The sequence below is a fragment of the Anastrepha ludens genome, chromosome 3, assembly GCF_028408465.1.
Source record: "Anastrepha ludens isolate Willacy chromosome 3, idAnaLude1.1, whole genome shotgun sequence".
NCBI classification, from domain to species: domain Eukaryota; kingdom Metazoa; phylum Arthropoda; class Insecta; order Diptera; family Tephritidae; genus Anastrepha; species Anastrepha ludens.
Genome location: NC_071499.1, coordinates 131,129,318 through 131,149,879, shown reverse-complemented (window position 1 = coordinate 131,149,879; position 20,562 = coordinate 131,129,318). Strand labels below are relative to the sequence as shown.

Below are 20,562 nucleotides of genomic sequence, written 5' to 3'. Positions count from 1 at the left end.
AAATTGTTGAAAAAATCGGAAATAGCAAATTATCGGGTTTAAAATGAACCGTTTCACCACAGATTTTTCAAAATCCAACTTTTTGATTTATATGCATGCTCGGCAAACGTACCGTTTATCTAATTTGTCTAGTGTTCCAGCAAATATTTCTTAAGCTTAGTTTACTACGGATCTTACCTTTTTTTGACCTTTTGTTTGGTGAAAGACGCACACTGCGTGACGCAAATTTTGGGTTGGCAGCGACGACAGTTGATCTTCGGTAACGCTCGAAACCGGTAGGTTTGGGGATTTTTCGAATATATCGCACCCTAAATACAAAAGGGTCACAACTCAAAATGTACTTCTGCTCAAATATGAACGAGACGTTATCATTAAAACGGTCCGCGGATGATATATGGCAAAAATAAATTTTTTGTTTTTTGGTAGGACTGTTATAAGCTTACATGGCAAATTTCAGCGTGATATGTCACATAGTTTGTTTTCTGTGCTACTGTAAACAAGTCAAGCTCGAGTGTGGAAAATTTTGAGTTGTGCCCCTTTTGTATTTAGGGTGCGATATGTAGAGATAAGTAAATCTGAGATTGGTGAGATCAGAGCGTCTTTTGCCACTTTATCTTTTTTCTAGAAAGTCAAGTGGTCATTTAATGTGTGTTTATACAAAATAATGTAATAAAAAATGAAAAACAAAACAATAAAATATACAAATAAATCAGAATACTTTCCGATACAAAAACAAAAGTGGTTTGGCATATAGAAAGGGAGGAGGGTCGGCTGTAAAGGGCGGAAGTAAGAAAGCAATTTGCCTTGCCGTTGGTGGTGTCTGTGGTAAGTTGCCTATCGTGGTAAGTAATAATTCCACAAAACGTGTGTTGAAAATAATAATTACGTTTTTTATTTTCATTTATTCACTAACATAAATTATTCCTTACTAAATAAATTTCCTCATTCAGAAATAATTTAATTAATACATTTCACTTGGGCACAACAATCGGGATAACGCTCGCTGTAGTCAGGTGGCTGCTCAATGCAACCATGTCGCAGCAGATAACGGTCACAGCTGTAAGAGAAAAGCAAACAAAAAAAAAATCAGAAAAATGGTAGAAATTAATCTAACTGTTGAAGAAGCTTCTTTTGAATCAAAAAATATTTTTTTTACACAGCAAAAGTTATGCAGTAATATTTTAATTATAATTAAATTAAATATTGCACTTACTGCTTTATCAGCAGCACATGATCCTGGCGGCAGGTAACGGTTATGCATTGAAATTCAATATCTGTTGGATACAGCGTCTCATTCACTGGCACTGCCAGCTCTAATTCCTCATAGTAGCAGTGGTCTGGTAGAACTAAATTAAAAAAGAAAAAAATATATTTTTCACATCAAAAGAGAAAATATGAAATGGTTAGTAAAAATATTAGTTCAATGCTTTTTAAATTTAAGGTTAAAAATTTATCAAGATTACAATTTTAAATTAGAGATTCTTTAAGAGAAAAAATTGTATTACTCAAACTAAAACGTTGAATTTAGAGAAATAATGACATAAATATTTATTTAGCTGAAGCATTTAAGGTCCTTCATATATTTTTTCATGTCGTTTCAAAATTGCAACAATTTAAAGGGTTTGACACCTGCATGCGCAGTTATTTTTCAAGCATTTCAGATTCAGACTTTTTTTCACTATTTGTAGCAGAGGGGATCCTTAAAAAAAATACTTCTATATATAAAAAAATATATTGCCTTCTTTAATTTACTTTTAATTCAATCGATTGAGCTTTCCCGTATACTATGAATGAGGAAAGCTTATGTTGCTACAAAACAACAACAACGTCGTCATGTGCATAATACCAGTTACATTCCCGAAAAAAAAAAAAAAAAAAATTGGGTTGCCACGCTTTTTTCTATATATTATCATTTTTTTGGGAAATGAGCAATAATATAATCATATTTTTCTCCAAAAATTGAAACATGAAAAACAAAATTTCAAATATAAAGTATATTTTTGAGACTGCTTCGAGTACAAAAGCTAAAATTTATTTTTTGAAAAATTTCGAAAAATTCCAATTTTCAATTTTAGATTTTTCTTGAAAGTTTTTAGATATTTTTTAGTAATTTTCCATACAAAACTATTGGTTTTTATTTTTCGAAAAATTTCAATTTTCAAATTTTTGACTTTTATACTTTTCTTGAAAAAAATCTTTAGAAAGTTTCTTGGAAGTACGGGGATTGGCCCCTATTTGAAGGTACTTTTTTTGTGATAAGAATAGAGTTTATCGCCTTTTCTTCGTTTTTAAACTACGATTTTGCTGAAACTCTCTTTTCCAAATAAATTTGAGTTATAGTTTTTTTACAAATTCTTTGTACAACACACCTTTTAACGTATAATGTATTGACGAGTACATATAAATGCTTAGTTAACTGACTTCTAAATACCGAAGGTTCGTAGAAATATTTTCGAAATTAAATTTTCGGTTTTTGAATTTTGGGTTTTGCATTTTTTCTAAATATTTTTATGTCGAGATTTAAGCAATATTTTGCTTTTAATGAATACATGTAAATTTTTAGCTTAGTCCCAATTTATATACAGGCTCACAGACTGATCAAATAACGATTAGTGGTTGAAAATTTGAGAGGAAGAGTGGTGAACCGGATGATATGATTAAAAATCATAACCAAACTAAAATCTGCATCCGAAGTGCGAATAATGCCGCTTATGGGCAGGTATCATGTGATCTCTATGCAAACCAACCTTTATTCTGCTACTTTAGTTAAATTTTTTTTTTCAATTTGTATAAAAATATATGACTCTTAAATATCTCAGATTTTTTATTCTTTTTGTCATATGAAAAGCAAATATTTATATTAACTGGTATATTTACTTTTCTTGAAAAACTAAGATCAGTACGAATCAGGTATTTTAATAAGGAATGCATTCAATTAATTTACTGCTCATTTTTGCTTACCTGTGTGCTTCATATTACCGAGGTATTGTGTAGAGAATGAGCAGGACAACGGCAATAATGCGAAAATTAGTAAAATCCACAGCGTATTCATTTTAAAGCTTTCCTTCATGATCTAAAATGGAACAGGCGTAGAATGCATTTAATTAAAAAACATTTAATTAAAATTTTGTGCTTTAATTACGGTAATATGGCCGCAATGGTATTATGAAAGTTGAAACTGAAACTCAGTTACATTTTAAATACAGGCCTAATGATATCTTCCCTTGGCTAAGCAGGGCCCTCAAAGGTTATCCACCGAACGGAGCTCTACTGTCTCTGCTGTAGCGGAATATGATTTCCTAACGGGCTTATTTGTGTATGAATAGCATAACAGTGACCACTCTGACGACTTGACTGGCTGATATGAAGTAAAACAACACAACTGCATTTAACTGCAAGCACTGCTTCCTCGAGCCGGACTAAGACCTCCATCTAGATATAGGAATGCACCCTATACGAGGTTTGATTAAAATCGGATAATTATTTTTAAAAGTCGTCCATCGAATTGAATTTTGAATTTTGACAAATTAATTCAGCTTCGTAATCAATGAACCCAAAAATTCATTTAATGTGAAGTGTCCTTAAACCGACTCAGGGCCATTTCTGTGCGACTACTGGACCATAGAACATTCGCGTTTGAAAACTTGGAAAAGCGTGTGTATATAAGTGGAAGGTGAATGTATGTATTAGGGCAGTTCGCATTTGAGTTTAAAAATATCTTGGCTGTGTGGAATTAACAAAACACTACGGCAATACAACAACTAAATACAGTGTAACTTTTCCTAGCGGCCCCTCTATTAGACAGACACCTACATTTAGCGGACATTTTTTTCTATACCAAATCTTATGTATCTGAAGAAGTGACCCTCTTTTGAGTACACACCTCTCTTGGACGTACAAAAGCTGACTGGAGGTGAGTGACCGCCCAAGAGAGACTTCACTGTATACCATATTTTCCATAATAATTTGCAAATGTTATGATGCTAGGTCATTTGCATTTAATTATGAAAATATATACTGTTTGTGGTTTTTTTCTTATTTTAATTTTGCCTTGGTAAAAAGTATTTCTTTATTTTTTTATTTCATAGTCGTTGTAGTAGCTCGCTACGCTCAATTGGCCTTCTGAAACCAGGCTAAGTCTGTCTCCGGCGAAGGAGGTTATCCAAAGGCTCTATGGAAAACCCATGCCCATTCAAGAACTGGGGCAAAAGTCCATTTCTCCATGTGGCCGCGTTAGCCAAAGCTTACGGTTGGGAATGAATTTGTGCGTTTAAGGCCCTTTTGTAGAGCTATCCCACCTTGCTTGCCATTCGTTGATGCTCGAGAAGACGAGCTATAGGCCTCTGTGGTCTCGTTATTTGGGCAGCTTCTATTGCTACTATGGAGCGGGTACATGCCAGATATAACTAGGGCTGCATCGTCGGCCACCGTTTTGAATGTGCCACATGCGCATTGGGTGCACAACCGGTAGGTAGATTGGAATATAGAGTGTTTATTTATTTATTTTCTTTACTACTATATTTTTAAAAAATTTTTTTCTCCATTAACTTCTTCCACTTTTAAATGTTTACGACTTTTTTCTTGATATTCTCTCGCGATAATTGACAATTATTTACACATTTCATTTTTACTTACTAAATTTTTATTTTGATTACTATTAAGTGGATCTTTTTTCCTACTCTCACGCTAAGGTTTACGCTGCGTTTACGAAGAAGATCCAAGTGTTACTAAATTCAGCTGTGCAAATATTAATGATCGAACAAATGTAAATATTATTTATTTGAGTTTAAATACTTTCAAGCATTTCAATATTCCCACATATACACCCATACATATGTACATGCATGTACACATATGTATGTGTGCATATTTTGGCTTTATGACTAATAATTGGCGCTTAAAATGCTGAAGATCATCACAACGATTTGAGTAGCGTGCGAGGTTATATATGCGGAAAAGAATTCTCCAATATTTAGTTTTAAATATTTAAGTAAAAATGAAATCATATTGTAAAATATTAGGCCAACGTGGGAAGGAGAGAAACACATAAGATGTGACATGACGGAGAAATTGAAAAAAATCCGAAAAGTGAGTAGAAAAATCGAATATACACTCGCATAGATATTCATACGTGTGTACATATGTACAAAATATGGAAATAGAAACTCATGTGAAAACAAGCATACGGCATATATGTATGTATATTTTTATGATGTACTTTATGTATAAGTAAACATATTTGTTAAAAAAATGCTATCGAAAATAAGCAAAATATGATTTTTAGCATTTACAAATTTATGAGGTTAACAACCCAATGCGTTAATATTCTTTGATAACTCATCGAAACATTGTTGATAGCGTTGATAGTAGGGTGGCATATGTAGGTCAAATGGAGCAGCAATTAAAACAAAAAACAAGACCTAGCAAATAATGTCAATGCAGCAGATGCGGACCTAATAAAATTTATAAAGCAGTTGATGGAAAAGTTGATTAAAAATTAAACAAACAAAAACAAGCTAAATTGAGTGAGTAAGTAAGTATATGTGGGCAAAGCAGTGCTAAGTAAAAGCTCAGCCGGTTTGTTGTGAGGAACGTAAAGAACTAATTTTGAGTAAACTTGGAAAACTAAAAGCAGAAACATAAAACAGATTGCGCACATGACCCCCAAAAAGTTATACATATGTATATAGCGCCAACAGAGGCTTGGAGAGATTTTTGTAGATCCATCGAATCAACCAAAGATACGGTCAGACTAGACAAGCTTTTATTCAAAGAACACTCCTCCCTTCCTTCTTGAAGAAAGATAACGGAGAATGGACAAAATCCTCGGCCGACACACTAGAATATCTTGTAAATACACATTTCCCAGGCAACACAGAATATATTGAGAACAATAGTGACAGTATTCAAACATCCAAACTATCACCCATTATAATCAATCTCATCGTATCCCAAGATAGAATATTATGTGCTATAAAAAACTTTGAATCATATAAAGCAGCTGGTCCTGATGGGATATTCTCAGCCATGCTGTGGAACACTCGGAAACGACGACTGGAGGACTTTTTCAGAAAAAGCCTTATGCTAGGGCATATACCAAAAAGCTGGAGGAGGGTTAAGGTGATCTCTATCCCCAAAGCTGGTAGACGCGGTCATGATACAGCGAAAGATTTCAGACCCATCAGCCTATCCTCCTTTATCCTCAAAACTCTCGAGCGATTGTTGGATGTATATCTCAGGTAGAAGATTACAGACACAACGATTTCACCGTCTCAACATGCCCATCTCAAAGGAAAATCCACAGAGACAGCTCTTCATGAGGTTGTAAGTGCGATTGAGAGGAGCATAGAATACAAGCACTACTCACTAGTTGCTTTTCTCGACATAGAGGGGGCGTTCAGCAATGTTACCACAAGATCCATAATTGAGGCTCTTAATATGTTAGGCATAGACATAGGTCTCAACGAATGGATAGAGAACATGCTTAAAACTAGAATAATCATCGGGAGGAGTCTTATCCCCTCTGCTGTGGTTACTAGTCGCTAACAACATCCTTACCAAATTCAACCGAAAGTGCTTATGGTTTCAGGAATGTTTCCAACCACAATCAGTGAGATTATGGAAGGAGCTCTGGTATTACTCAGCAATTGGGCCACGTACTGTGGCTTAAGTGTGAACCCGAGAACAACTTAACTGATGCTATTCACCAAGAAAACCAAGGTGCCAAACTTGAATCTCCCTCACGCTAACCAAACAGGCAAAATACCTCAGCTGAAAATCCAACGTAGAGTACAGGGTATAGAAAGCCAATATAGCACTTTACACGTGTAAGAGGATGTTGGGAAAACAATGGGGTCTCCAACCAAAACTACCCAATTGGTCCTATTCAGCCATTGTAAGGCCAATACTAACATATGCGGCACTAGTTTGGTGGCCTGCAACAGAAAGGAAATACAACAAAACTAAGCTGAACAAGATACAAAGAACAGCGTGTATCTTAACTACAGAAGCGCTCAATGTTCTAACACATCTATTGCCATTAGATTTACACATTAAAACAATAGCTACTTGTAGCGCGGTGAGATTCAGAGACATAGGAAGTTGGACAACAAGGTCGTACGGTCACAGTAAAATCCTCCTACAGAGACCCTCGCTGCTCAAAAACGGATCAGACTACACAGTCCCCGTCCCTAACTTCAAGAAAGGCTTTACGGTACGTTTTCTACCGAGAACCGAATGGAGCAAAGGAGAGGTGATTGGAAGACACGATATCGAAATTTATACCGATGGTTCTAATTTGAACTGTGGTGTGGGCGCTGTCTTCCATTCGGAGCCACTCAACCAATCTCAGTCAATTCGTCTTCCTGATTATGCCAGCGTGCTCCAGGCAGAACTTTTAGCGATCAGAGAAGCATGCAAATCCCTAGAGCTCTGTAAGGAAGTTGGTGCAAGAGTAACTATCTTCTCAGATAGTCAAGCAGCTATAAAGGCTCCACTTAGACTCCAACTACATTTCATCCAAACTGGTCTTACAGTGTAGAGAGGAGCTGGAATTGCTCAGCCATTGGCTTGAAATTACTCTGATATGGGTTCCCGGTCATAGGAACATACGGGGCAATGAGATAGCGGATGAGCTAGCAAGAAAAGGTTCGACACTAGACATAGCAGAGGCGGTGGCAGTCTCCACCCCACTGAACACATTAAAAGCATCCATTGCTTCACACTATCATGCTTTAGCCGAAAGAAGATGGAAGCAAATAACTACATGTATTACAACAAAAAACACATGGGCTTCATACAAAATCCAAAGGGCGAATGACCTGCTAGGATGTTCTCGGCCAAACATTTCCCGCATCACTGCAACCCTTACAGGTCATTGGAAAGTAGGGGATCATGCAGCTAGACTCAATCTACCCTTCAATCCTATCTGCAGAAGCTGTCAAGCGGAAGGGGCGAAGGAAAGTCTTTTCCACTATTTATGTGAATGTCCGGAGCTAGCCAGGGCACGACTCCGCTCCTTCGGTAAGCCTTTCCTAAAAATTAAGGAGATCTCAGACATCGAGATAAAGGATTTGCTGTTATACTTGGACCTCACTAAATGGATCTGACTTGGAAACAAACAAAAAAAAAAGACATCATCACACGAGACAGTGGTAGTAAAACCGTGCTGGTCACTAATTAGGAGTATTTCAATGGAAATGTTCAACCACCTCAACAACAACAACCACAACAACAACAGCGCCAACACGCCAGCAGTAGGCAGCTAACAAATGTATGGAAAAGGTGACGCAAAGTTAATCATTAATTAATTGAATTAATTTTTACCATTTAAAAAAAACTGTTTTGAGTGATGGAAACCTTTATTTTAACCTTTACAAGCTCCATTGTTTGCCTGCTTGTATACTGCAACTGTTTAGTTCAGAAGTGTAAAAAATGATTGATGTACGACGGCATTGCAAAAATTATAAATCTTCCGATAGGATGATTAATTTTGCGCCACCGTGTATAATGATTCAGTCAAGTCACACAGTCAACTGACTGTTCGGAGCAAGCAATATTGGTCTACTTGCACATGGGTATATGTAGATATAGGCATACCTATATATTAGGGTGGATCGATGGGTGTCGATGTTTCTCGACAACAAATTTAGCGTATTTCCCGCTGTTTGCATACCGCCGCCGAAGTAGAAATCGGATTTCGACGAGCCGGAAAAATTATTGATACGACGAAGAATGTCACGCTGCCGCGCAAATGAAGGACTTGTGTTCGGGTGCAACGCGAGCCATGTAAGATCGCTACCAGGAGCTGTAAAAGGAAGAGAGACGTATTATCGGAATGAAGAAACGAGAGACCGAACAAAGTGAGGGCGAGAAGCTTGAGAAGCGAGTCGTTTTCCTGTAAGAACAAAGGCACTGATCTGGTGACTGACATCCGCACGCTTAAATTGTGGAGGAAACACTTAGAGAACTTGTGAATAGTGACAACTGCGCATGTTGCAGAGAATGTGCGCAGCTGCAGTATACAAAAAGACGAATAATGGATGCGTAAAGGTAAAAAAAATATTTCCATCACTCTAAGTAATTTTTTTATTTTGTAAAAAGTTATTCAGAAGCAGGAATGGGATGAATAATTTTGTGCCACCGTGTACATATGGATATATAATGTATTAGAAAATGTTCCGTTTTTAAATGTTCTCTGAATTTTTCGCAGTGTACTCGACGCGCAACTGCCAGCATGACGTCAAGTACCGTTAAGTGCGTACTTGAAATGAAACTGTAATGAATCGCTAATAGCAGATTTACACAAAATGTTTATGTTTTCATCAAGCCTAAGCAATGAACGAAGTGTTTGTGGTGTATTGACCCAGCACCAAGTAGATAATTATTAATAAAGGAAAAACAAAACAAATTGCTCATAGTGCGAAAGGTGTCACTTAGGTGTTGAAATTATGCAAATTATTTATTATTTTTATACATTGCTTAATGCCATTAATTCTTGTATAAATCATGGGTATATTTATGTATATAAGCGAATGAATATTTGTATAGGTTTTCGTTTACTAGGTTTGTGTGTGTATTTAATTCGAAACCGTTGTCAGTTTGCCGTTGTTAATCTAGCGGACAAGTGCTGAACTTTTTTTCTTAAGCTGTTTTTTATGTTTTGTTGTTGTCTTTATTTTGTTTTTGGTTTCCAGCTTACTTATCTGATTTTATGACTTCTCTGAATATTCTGTATTACATTTTGTGAAACATTTCCGTTTTTAACTAAATGTGATGGCAGTATTTTATTTTATTTCAGTTTAAATATATTTTTTTTAATTTTTCTGCAAACGCAACTCAAGTGCTGTAAGCTGTGTAATTCTGTTTAATCGCGACTTATGCTATTGTCTTTTTGTGAATTTTTTTTAGCGTCTTTGACCTTCGACCTTCACTTCAGGAAATTTATAGGATCTTCCAAACGGGGGTGTTATTTTGATATTCAAAGAAAAATGCTATTTTTTATATAAATGATTTGATGTTTATTTTATTATGAAGAGGAAGGTATGCCGTTAATAGTGGAAAATTATAATACAGGCAAATTACCACCACAACCACGCTTACAGGATAATATTCTTTTCATGAAATTTTCCATAACCGAATTGCTAGTGGCTGCCCTATATCCTCGATAACCTCACGAATTCCATCTTTGAGGTTTGTTGGGCTGTTGGCGTAGACCTTCCCTTTCACGTGCCCCCAAAGAAAAAAGTCACAAGGTGTGAAATCACAAGATCTCGGTGGCCAATTGTGATCCCCTCTTCGAGAGATAACACGGTCCCGAAACTTTTCCCGTAATAGATTAATGGTTTCGTTGTTTCTGTGGCACGAAAATAAACGTTGTCCAGATCAATACCACTCAGTACCGACCACAAAAAATCGTTAATCATCTCTCGATAGCGCAATCCATTCACCACTAACACCTGTTATTGGAAAACCCTATATGTATGTAAATAAAAAAGGTAAGCTTGGCTTAATGTCAAAGAACCTATTCCAAAAAATATGCAGTGGGAGTCACTGAAAATCGAACAGCTCGTTTCGCAATATTTGCACACTTTCTTTGTAAACTTATTATAAAAATATAGTTCAATTGTTAACAAAACCAGTAAGAAAGTTTTAAATTGTTAAAATATGTACTTAAAATAACTTAGGTGTTTAGAGCACGCCTTACCAGCATGGCAGCATAGGCTTAGGTAAAAGTGATAGTCGGTCTTTAAACCAACTGACTTAGGCCTTTGCCGATCCATTGCGATACCACAATAGCAGTTTACCTGCACAGGCTTGGGTGAGACAAAATGTTATATAAGAGAATTTGACAGCTCTTTTTCTGAGAACCCAGCAGCTGATGAAATTTAGGTCTGGCTCAGGGTTTCTTTCGGGGCTTACTAATTGGAGACTTTTTTCTTTGAAAATTAAGTTACGACATTGCCATGAGAGAGATTTTTAGTTTTTATTGGCAGTTAAAAAAATTATTTCAGATTTAAAGATATATTTAATGGACTGAACAAGAGAGCTTGCAGCTGGGACATTTCTCTGTGCCTAAAAGTTCCTACTTGTATCTAAGCAGCATTAAGTAAGCATTATCAGACAACTTCATTTCCATCTGACAGAGTAAATTCAAGGGTGGCAGACCTGTTCTTGGTTTGAAAAATGGGCAGCCAACTGGCTCTCACAGGGTAGCAGCAATACGAACTCAAACTGTTCCTCTGTGTGCTCAGGCTGGCAAATTCTTTGTCTCACTTTTCTTTTCAATCGCTTTGAGGCGCTGGATTATCGTGAGCATATTGTTTGTCCTATACAGAAAAATAACTTTTTACGAGCTCTAGTCGCAGCGACAGTCACATTTACCCACCCGCCTGTTTTTCGAATTACAGTTTCTGTCTTGAGCTTAATTAATTAAACAATGCAAAGACAATAAACAACGCCTAGCAAAGGCGATGTAACTGGAGAAACCATAACAACAACACCAACAAAAGGAAGCATACCGACAAAAATGAATATCAACAAAAGCTGTGCGCTAAAATCAAAACTAGAGCAAGAAGAAGAAGATAAAAAGTAGAAAAAGAAACGTGAGAGACCACAAATCGACTGAAAGAGTAGTTTGTAGTAGTACAATGTATGTATGTATGTATATATATATGCGTGTATGATTTAGGTAGCAAAGTTTGTATGCAGGTCGGTCTGCTGCTTGTCTACGAGTATCTCATTGTCTTCAACTGACTTCGCATTCCGCCAACTATAAGTGGTCCATAATTAATTTTATATATAAGCAACAACAATTACTTTTGCATTATCCAGTCGCGAAAATAACGCCGCAGCGTAAAGAGTAAAAGTGTCAAGTACCTTTATACGTAGATACATAAATATTTTTCTAAAAAAATAGTTGCCAGTATTTTGGGAAGAAAAACTAAAAACAAAAGAAGGAGAAAAAAATTAAAATAAATTGTTTATTAAAAGCTTTCCAACCAAATTTGTTAACAAAAAAGTTATTTTATCTGCCAAAATCATGCAAGCCACTCTGTTGCTTTTGTTGTTAATGTCAATTTTGACTGGCCACAGTGTTTCGGGGGACTTACGTTATCGCGGTAATGCAGTGCATCTAGGTGCGTAAAAAATGTGAATTTCATTACAACTGAAAAAAACTCATTGAAATGTTTGTGCTAAGAGAAAAAGGAAATCGAAATCCACGGCAAAGCAAAGGAAATTAAAAGTAAAAATAAAATAAAAAATAAAACGTACAACGAAAAATAAATATTTATGAAGTAAAATCGAAAATTATAAACATTAAAATAAAATAAAGAACAAATTTTAATTCAAGTAATTTATTTGACAAAGCAAAGAGATTAGAAGTAACAATAAAAAAAATTGTGAACCAAAATATTGCGAATTTCAAATCAAAAAAAATTGGAAAACTTGTAAACTTGTAAAAAATTTAATTTGGCAGAGCAATGAAAATTAAGCGTAAAAATAAGAAAATTTTAAATAAAAAAAGTCAAAAAATTAGAAGTAAACATAAGAATATCTTATTCCAAAATGAAAAAAATTCTTATAAATCAAAAACTGAAATTACGAATTTTAAAATGAAATTTGAAAAATTTTAATTAAAAAATTTAATTTGAAGTAAGAATAGAAATACTTGAATCCGAAAAAATACAAAATCGAAATAAAACCAAAATAAAAAAATAATAAAATTAGAAGTAAAAATGAAACCATCTTGTAAATCAGAAACCAAAATTATAAATTTCAAAATAAAATTAGAAAAATTAAAAAAAAAAATTGAATTTGGCAAAGCAAATTAAAAGTAAAAATAAGAAAGTGTGAAACAAAAAAAAACACATTTAGAAATTTTATTTCTAAAATTATGAATTTTAAACCAAAATAAAAAAATGTTTATAAAAAAATTCAATTAATTTAAAGTAAAAACTTAATTTTTTTTATAAACATTAGTAGGTATAGAAGTGAAAAACTCATTATTTGATATTAATTCATAATTTTACTGAACGTAGTAATTTTCTAGTATACTTGTAATGCACATTTCATTATTTTGTTCGATATTTTTTATTTTGTTTGCAATGTATTTCCAAATACCCCAGATTAAAAATAAAAAAATCACCGCTGTCAATTCACAAAAGTTCGGAACTTAGCATTGGGGGACCAATAGCTTTGTAAAGTTTTTCAATTAGGTTTAACCTGGAATACTCGTTAATACTACATAGGTAAATGTCTCCCATATAGTCGGCCGGCCCTAAGTTAAATTTAATTAACTTAAGTGAATTTAAGCTAAGTTACGTTAATTTAAGTTATGTTAAGGCAAGTTATATTATGTTAAGTTAAATAAATAGTTAGTAACCCACCTTGTATTTGCAATGAAGTTTACGCAATAACGTAAAAGAAAATGAATGAGAAAGAGAACGAACGAACATCGAGACAGGCAAACAGTCATGGCCAAGTCTTCTCTTCCTTCTAAAATTTGTTCATATATACCCTTGTAACCATAGCGTTAACCTTTACCACGCCACCTTGGAGTTAGCTACTTTTACGGCCTTATGAAATTTGTAAGTTAAATACTTAGGCTGCGCAAGCTTTTCAAAGTACAGAAGCCAATGCTAACGCCCAGGGTGATAGATCGTGTCAAAATTTCGCATGCTCACGTTGTTGCTGTTGTTGTGACAGCATAAATACTCTATATGCATGGTAGGGGAATGCTGCGGTAACGTAGAACCGACTGTCGTGGGAATGTCCACGATGTGCAGTGCATGTGCGGAGAACAAAAGTCGATCATCTTATCCTTCCTTTACGCCTTTCAAATCATACATTCTGGTTGCTTTCTATTCAGTAAAATTATTATTGTATTCCTCAGATTACCCGGGCCAATGCTACTACGAGGAGCTCCGTCAGCCGATACCCAAGAATCAATCTTACAAACCAATTAATCGAGATGGACGCTGCGAATCGATTTTTTGCCGCAAAGATTATGTAATCGAGATTGAATTGTGAGTATGCGCGATTTTAAATATTTATTTATATTAGTAAAACGTAAAAAAAAAAATCCAGCACGAGGTTCATTATTATTTATGTTTCCTCACTGTTCGTTGTGTGCCTTACGCTAATTATTCAATAAAAAATTATATTGCGAAATGCAGGGTGTGTCGCCGGGCAACAAAAAAATCAAATCAAATCAAAATTTCATTATCTTTTGCTTTTTATGCATTTAAATTTGGTTTGAGCTTAAGTCGAATAAATTTTATTTAAATTCAATTTTCTTCTTCCCTCCCAGCTGCGGTCGCCACAACCTGCAACCAAACGAGACTTGCCGCATCGAATCGGATATGCTGCGCGCATATCCAGCTTGTTGTCCGCGCTTAGTGTGTCAAACAGACAACAATTTCATTTAATTTGTAATGGCGACTTAATTGTTGAAACTTAATTGTTTCAATTTCGAAATGGTCATTGTTGTTATTGTGTTAAATCATTTGTCACGTTTATACAAATACGCAGCTCTGCAGGCGTATAACGAGTGTTATTTATGTGTATAGAAAAGTAGAGTAGAGTAGTAGAGTAGTAGAAGTTTATGAAGAACATTTATTGCAGAATGTTGAAAGAATAAAAAAATATTAAAAAGAAAAAAAAACGAATGATGAAAAATTGCTTTTAATTTTGAAATTTTGTTTTTATTTGCGAAGGACATGTCAACTTTATTTATCTTTCTTCTATTTCACCTTATATATTCATTTAGAAAACAGAAACTAATGTAGGAAACAATTTTGAAAAATTAAAAAAATTACTATGGTTAAAAAATTCAAATTTATTTCTTTTTTTCAAATTTCCAACAAAAAAAAAATTTTTTTAATATTCTTTACAAATAAATAAAACTTTCGGTTATAATTTTCAGAACAGGCTTTTATGAAAATGGACGATTGGAGTATTTAGTGAAAACAGAAAACTATAAATAAATAAAAAAATATGCATATTTTTTTAATTTTTTACGAATTAAAAAAAAATATACATATATATATTTCTTTATCCCAACTTTAACTAAAGATAAAACTGTATAAAAATAGGAAAAATGTTGAAAAATTAAAAAAATAAATAAAAGTATTAAAAAAATTCCCAGCTCATAAATATTTTGTCTACGGAGACCTTACGTTTTAGAAATGAAAATTGGAAATTATATAGTAAACAATTGAAAATTTTGAAAACCAAAAATTTTACAAAATAAAAAAAAAAAAATTAAAACAAAAAATTATACAAATTTGACAAAAAAAAAAAAAATATTAAATAGAAAAAATTTAAAAATGTTCTAAATAATAAAAAAAAATTATAATATTGAGCGTAACGTTTGGAAGACACACTTCGGTTTTTTGTCGCTGCTAATATATTATATTAAGTAAAGTGAGCTCAAAATTGTTTAGAAAATAAAGGAAAGACTAAAAAGTATAAAATAAAATGATTGGTAGTAAAAAAACAAAAAAAAAAACGAACTTGTAGCAAATTTTAAGTTTAAGAAAAACATTTTTAAATAAAAATAAATAAAATTAAAATTATTTTTTTTCAATTAAGAAGCAATTTAAAATAACAAAATTTGAAAATTCACTTTTTGGTCCTATTTTTAAATAAAATTAATAATTGTAGAACTCTACCACGTCAAGCAACTTAGCACTTTCGCTTCAGTTCTAAAAAAAACGATTAATTCCTCCTTCTCATCACCCAATACAAATGTGATAATGTAACTAAATATATATGAATCACACAGATCTGAATGCATCTGCAATGATTTTGTAACATGCTCGCCGCTAATATTTATTTTAATTAGCGAATTGCACTCTCTAAGTATTCACATTTGCTTATCACTCATCGGCCATTTACGTTGATCAGTTGCAATTGCTAATTGTGTAGTTATTATTGATTTGTTTTTGTTTTTGTTGTAAATACTATAAAGTTGTGCGCGAATTTATTAAGCAAATCATTCGCAGTTCAAGCGCCGATCTACGCGTCACGAATGATGAAACATTATTTATTGTTGTTGTTTTTGGTTGGGTGTCTGTTCGCCAGCAGCAAAGCAAGTGAGTGAAAAAGTCGCAATAATATTTTTTATGAAAACAAATAAATAAAGTAACCGCCCTTTAAATTCTATACCACCAGCATCGCAACAAGTCTGTGGCTACACCGCACTCGATGGTCACAATGTATTTTTGAGATATTTTCCGGGTATCAAGGCAGGCGAGGACTTTATCGATTATGGTAACGGCGAGGATGGTGTGTGCCTGCAAAGAGCGGAGTGTTTGGATACTTATGAGACAAAAGTGGAATCGTGAGTATATGCAGATATTTACTTATAATTACATAAGTAGAGTAAAAATTTGAACTGAGCAGGTGAAATAAAATGCTATCCCCAGAAAGGTGTTGGATCATTCTGCTGAATTGAATGAAGATAAGGCAAAGTCCATTCAAAACTTCATTTGGGAATGTCCAGTCATATGATCTTAGATCACTGCGAGACTATTTGGGCCCTATCCAGTACAAATTTTGTTTGGTTGGCTTGCTCGATGTACAGAATGCAGATATGTGACCAACATTAAACCGTTAATCGGTAAATTTGAAGAAAACAGCTAATTTGCTGACGTAATAAGGGATAGAGATGATATACCGCATCAACAACAAAGGTCGGCAAAAACTGAGTTTGTGATGGTGATGTATGGAAAAATCAACGCAGCCACTGCCAATGTAACTCGTGGCCATATTGGAAGATCATTAGAACGCATGTGGAATGAGTGGGCACAATTGTGCTGTGAAGTTCCCTATGACGTAGTAGCCAAAGGTATTCTCACAAATTTTGCTTCCGATGCCCAAATCTTATCATCTATCGTTCTTGGTTGGCTTGGTTGACTGGATTCGCCAGAAATAACTGGGAGGGGTTTTCGAAACCATGCAGGCGAATTTTTTATACTCTCTTGGCACCATAACGAGCCTTTTGGTCTCCGAAAAGTTTCTATAAAGTAGTCATCCGAATCTAACCCCAAATAGTCCAACTGTACATAACCTAACCTGAGTCATTTGTTGGGAGCATATTTTTTATTCATAACCATTAGGAGGAGCTTACATTAATGGCCATATTATCAGAACTACTTGTTTTACTTGCCCTTATATGTTTGTCCTTATACGTGTTTGTGCATGATATTTTAGTCCTTCGCTCGAGCTTAACTGCGGATATTAAACGTAAAAAAGTTATTCCTAACAAAGGTCGTTCTGTGGAGTTCTATTCTCTAAACATATTTTTATGATGAAAACCCCCTCATAAATAACCAAATGAAGTTTGAAAGTATTATAAAACTCTGGTACAACAAGGAGTTTTATATCTCATTGGATCTACCTGACCAACGCTTCATTGTGATTGGCGCCAACATTTATATGATTCACTTTTAAATATGATAGCAACAGGATTCTGTTCCTTTTAGTGATTCACTATAGGATACCAAACAAATTATCTCTTCTTTGGGCAATCTGTTTAGCTCGCATTCCATTATTGAAAACCGCTAGCTGCTTACTTCAAAACGTGGTATAATTTCTTTCAAATTCTTTTTATATTAACGTTTTTTGAGAACTTCAACACTAACGATTTAATTTATTACTTCAACGAATACCCAAATATCTTGGAATTTCAATAAAAAATAATGTTTTTTCATTCCTTCAATTTTCTTCTTGAATTTTCAGCTGCACTGACTACAAAGTAGACTGCATTAACCGACATACCTTCACATCTTTGTTCCCCACTTGCTGTGTCAAGTGTTAAGCGTCGAAGAAATAAGGCAGCACTTCAAAGTAAATTAAAAAAGTTGAGAAAAATTTGTAGATTGAAAATGGATTTTAATAAATAAAAATGGATTTCCCATAAATGCCTGTGATTCTATATGTGTATAAAATACTCAATTAACTGTGCATCGATAACTGCCCAATTACGATAAACTTTCTAACCGTAAATAAAATTGTGTGAAAAAGGAAACATTTGCCAAAATAACAAAAAGTTTTGGCATTGTGTTCTGGTAGAGGAGACAAAAGAAAATATACTTAATATACATATATTGACGATTTGAAGGTTGCCACATTAGAAAAAAGTGAAAATACACTAACGAAATTGACGCTGTCACATTTTTCGTTTTGACTTATGTATTTCTGGGATTCAAGTTGAGTTTTGACCTTTGTTGTTGTAAGAGATTTATATTAGAATTTTAATACATTATACATTTAAATCCCTTCTCTGTTATGAGTATTTGTTTGTATTTTTCTTCCAAAATATATATATATAGACCAGGCCCGTGCGCAGACCCTCAGATTTAGGGGGGGTTTTCAAAAAATGTTACAGTAAGCGTTACATTGTGTCATTTCTTAAAGTAATAATAAACAATGAGATTATGCATAATTTTTTCTTCTCTGTGCAGATGATGGGAATACATATCTTATATACGTATAGTATGATTGGGAGCAATACTAGAAAACAATTCAATAAATATTATATTTGATCGAAATTAAATATTTTTCGGGGCTGTTAGTAATACAGATTTGGACGAAGCAGCACGCTTTTGCAACGATCTGCCAAAATTTCAGGCTTATCGGGGTGAAATTGAGCGAGCTATAGCAATTTCACGAAAAGTTATGGTGAACTCAAAGCAGCATCGAATTTGGAGGTGTTTCGTGATTCCCGTTGTATTTTTTTATATAATATATAGAATGACCGTCAAGCACTTTAAGCATTTAAAGTGTATGGATAACCTATATAAATAGCTGATTTACCATAATAATGTGCAAAAGAATGAACATTTTGACTTCCGCCACTAAAATAAAAATTTAGACGTAAATTTCCAAACTGCCGAAACGGGTACATAATTTTTTTGGCTCATCCCTATCAGAATCCGTTGTCCGATTACGCGGTTTCCTATGCCGATTCATCACGGTTTTTCTTTCTCTCTACCAGAATCTATCACAAGAACTTTGCTATGTTTTGTTTGTGTTGTGTAGTGCAGTTAATTGAAGCAAAAACGTGTAACTAATCTTACAGACATCTCACATCTAGCAAGCTTTGAAAAGGCAGTTGGCTGAAGTGAGACGTAGATATTGCGCAGCAGCTCAGCAACTTGAATACAAATAATAAGTATACACACATATACATACATACATATATGTATATAGATACAATACCATGATATCACTTATACAAATTTTTTAACTCTCTGATATTCAATAAACTATTTGATTCATTTATTTACTTATTTATTACACTTGTAACGCTCGCAACACTCCGGATAGGGTTTGCTAAAGTCGGTTGGTAGATATTTAAAATCCTTACAGCTTGGCTGCACGCGCGGGCACTGAGTAAGTCGTATGAGTCCCTCCTCTTGGCAAGTCAGTTCGGCGCATAGTTCCGCATTGGTCGGTTTAACGCTCTCATTCAGTTTGATGGGGAGCTGCAGCTCCTGGTGGAAGCAGTGCCCGGGATTATCTGAGGGAGAGGTGACCAAAGTTAATTAGTATTTTTTTATCTAAGCATTTATTTGGAATAAAGCTCACTTGGATCTGGCGAATTAGGCAAATAGGACTCAGCAAGCGCTGGAGCGACGATGCACAAAGCGACGTTTACTATTACAAGAAACTTCATTCTAAACTTGCGTTACCACTGGTTACAGCGTCAAGGTCTTCTGCGTAAGCTGGTTGTTGATAGACTGTTTTCGTACTCAACCTGTCGGCGTATTTTTAATGTTTACTTTTTCAAATGCTAATCTGTTGAAGTGATGCCAACTGAGGTTTGAGACGTGGTGGCGTCATTTGTGTTATTTTAGAAGCTGAACTGGCAGATTTTGTGCAATGAGTGAATTAGTGGTGGGCTGAGAGGAGAACAAAGACTGAGCTACAGTCGGCAATGAGACAATTAAAAAAAAAACAGTAAACGTGCGGAAAAATATTGATAATAAATAAGAAAAGGCAAATTTATAGGGGGAATAAGCAATAAACGCTTAAGGGTGGTTTTATGTTTTAGCTGCGATAAGAGCAGAGAACATTTTTACTCGTAAATGGCGTTTATTAGGAGCGGAATTGTGAACTAAGGCTAACGACAAGAGCCCAGCGACTCGATCAAAGGACTGTCCTAGTAGCGTTGGACTTACAAAAGGCTTTCGATACAGTCAGCCGCGCCACGCTACTAGATGACATTTTACAGTCGACACTTCCGCCAGGGCTGAAGAGGTGTACCACGAACTACCTGAGTGGTCGTCACTCGTCGGTGATATTTCGAGACCAAACGTCAAAACAGAGAAAAAAAGCAGAGAGTACCGCAGGGTGGTGTCCGTTCACGCTTGCTTTTTAATTTCTACATTTCGAAACCTCCCCAGCCACCAGAGGGAGTCTCACTGGTCTCATACGCCGACGTCTGCACGATAATGGCGTCGGGCAATGACATTGATGGCCTATGCACAAAAGTAAACGAATACCTCGCCCGCCTTTCTCGCTTCTTCACATCCACGGCGACCCTTTTAACCA

The 20,562-nt window shown here is 34.7% G+C and overlaps 4 protein-coding genes across 9 annotated transcripts; 2 read left to right on the top strand and 2 right to left on the bottom strand.

The window, feature by feature from the left end:
* Positions 1–865: 865 nt before the first annotated feature.
* LOC128859281 (uncharacterized) lies at positions 866–17,876 on the bottom strand. Of its 6 annotated transcripts, none has more exons than XM_054096148.1 (4): positions 17,785–17,876; positions 2,962–3,073; positions 1,214–1,346; positions 866–1,057 (listed from the first exon to the last, which is right to left on the bottom strand). In XM_054096148.1, the coding sequence occupies exons 2-4, from the start codon at positions 3,068–3,070 to the stop codon at positions 958–960; spliced, it is 342 nt and encodes a 113-aa protein (XP_053952123.1). In that variant the 5' UTR covers positions 3,071–3,073; positions 17,785–17,876; the 3' UTR covers positions 866–957. The 6 variants fall into 6 exon arrangements, with proteins under 6 accessions (XP_053952123.1, XP_053952126.1, XP_053952124.1 ...); XM_054096151.1 differs by lacking the exon at positions 17,785–17,876 and adding an exon at positions 17,580–17,725; XM_054096149.1 differs by lacking the exon at positions 17,785–17,876 and adding an exon at positions 16,155–16,246.
* LOC128859285 (uncharacterized) lies at positions 11,762–14,791 on the top strand. Its single transcript, XM_054096156.1, has 3 exons — positions 11,762–12,137; positions 13,895–14,027; positions 14,312–14,791. The coding sequence occupies exons 1-3, from the start codon at positions 12,041–12,043 to the stop codon at positions 14,427–14,429; spliced, it is 348 nt and encodes a 115-aa protein (XP_053952131.1). The 5' UTR covers positions 11,762–12,040; the 3' UTR covers positions 14,430–14,791.
* Positions 16,013–17,936, top strand: LOC128859287 (uncharacterized). Its single transcript, XM_054096158.1, has 3 exons — positions 16,013–16,097; positions 16,177–16,345; positions 17,746–17,936. The coding sequence occupies exons 1-3, from the start codon at positions 16,034–16,036 to the stop codon at positions 17,822–17,824; spliced, it is 312 nt and encodes a 103-aa protein (XP_053952133.1). The 5' UTR covers positions 16,013–16,033; the 3' UTR covers positions 17,825–17,936.
* A 1,329-nt stretch (positions 17,937–19,265) lies between these two features.
* On the bottom strand, positions 19,266–19,783 carry LOC128859286 (uncharacterized). The gene is made up of 2 exons (XM_054096157.1): positions 19,597–19,783; positions 19,266–19,528 (listed from the first exon to the last, which is right to left on the bottom strand). The coding sequence occupies exons 1-2, from the start codon at positions 19,682–19,684 to the stop codon at positions 19,296–19,298; spliced, it is 321 nt and encodes a 106-aa protein (XP_053952132.1). The 5' UTR covers positions 19,685–19,783; the 3' UTR covers positions 19,266–19,295.
* Positions 19,784–20,562: the final 779 nt, after the last annotated feature.

Excerpts from the sequence above, each read along its gene's own strand:
- LOC128859285 (XM_054096156.1), top strand. The coding sequence starts at position 12,041 with ATGCAAGCCACTCTGTTGCTTTTGTTGTTAATGTCAATTTTGACTGGC. Across the intron at positions 12,138-13,894 it reads CGGTAATGCAGTGCATCTAG|ATTACCCGGGCCAATGCTAC; the intron begins GTGCGTAAAAAA and ends TGTATTCCTCAG. Across the intron at positions 14,028-14,311 it reads TATGTAATCGAGATTGAATT|CTGCGGTCGCCACAACCTGC; the intron begins GTGAGTATGCGC and ends CTTCCCTCCCAG.
- LOC128859281 (XM_054096147.1), bottom strand. The coding sequence starts at position 13,457 with ATGTTCGTTCGTTCTCTTTCTCATTCATTTTCTTTTACGTTATTGCGT. Across the intron at positions 3,074-13,388 it reads AACTTCATTGCAAATACAAG|ATCATGAAGGAAAGCTTTAA; the intron begins GTGGGTTACTAA and ends GTTCCATTTTAG. Across the intron at positions 1,058-1,213 it reads CATGTGCTGCTGATAAAGCA|CTGTGACCGTTATCTGCTGC; the intron begins GTAAGTGCAATA and ends TTTCTCTTACAG.
- LOC128859287 (XM_054096158.1), top strand. The coding sequence starts at position 16,034 with ATGATGAAACATTATTTATTGTTGTTGTTTTTGGTTGGGTGTCTGTTC. Across the intron at positions 16,098-16,176 it reads GTTCGCCAGCAGCAAAGCAA|CATCGCAACAAGTCTGTGGC; the intron begins GTGAGTGAAAAA and ends CTATACCACCAG. Across the intron at positions 16,346-17,745 it reads TATGAGACAAAAGTGGAATC|CTGCACTGACTACAAAGTAG; the intron begins GTGAGTATATGC and ends TTGAATTTTCAG.
- LOC128859286 (XM_054096157.1), bottom strand. The coding sequence starts at position 19,684 with ATGAAGTTTCTTGTAATAGTAAACGTCGCTTTGTGCATCGTCGCTCCA. Across the intron at positions 19,529-19,596 it reads GCCTAATTCGCCAGATCCAA|ATAATCCCGGGCACTGCTTC; the intron begins GTGAGCTTTATT and ends CCTCTCCCTCAG.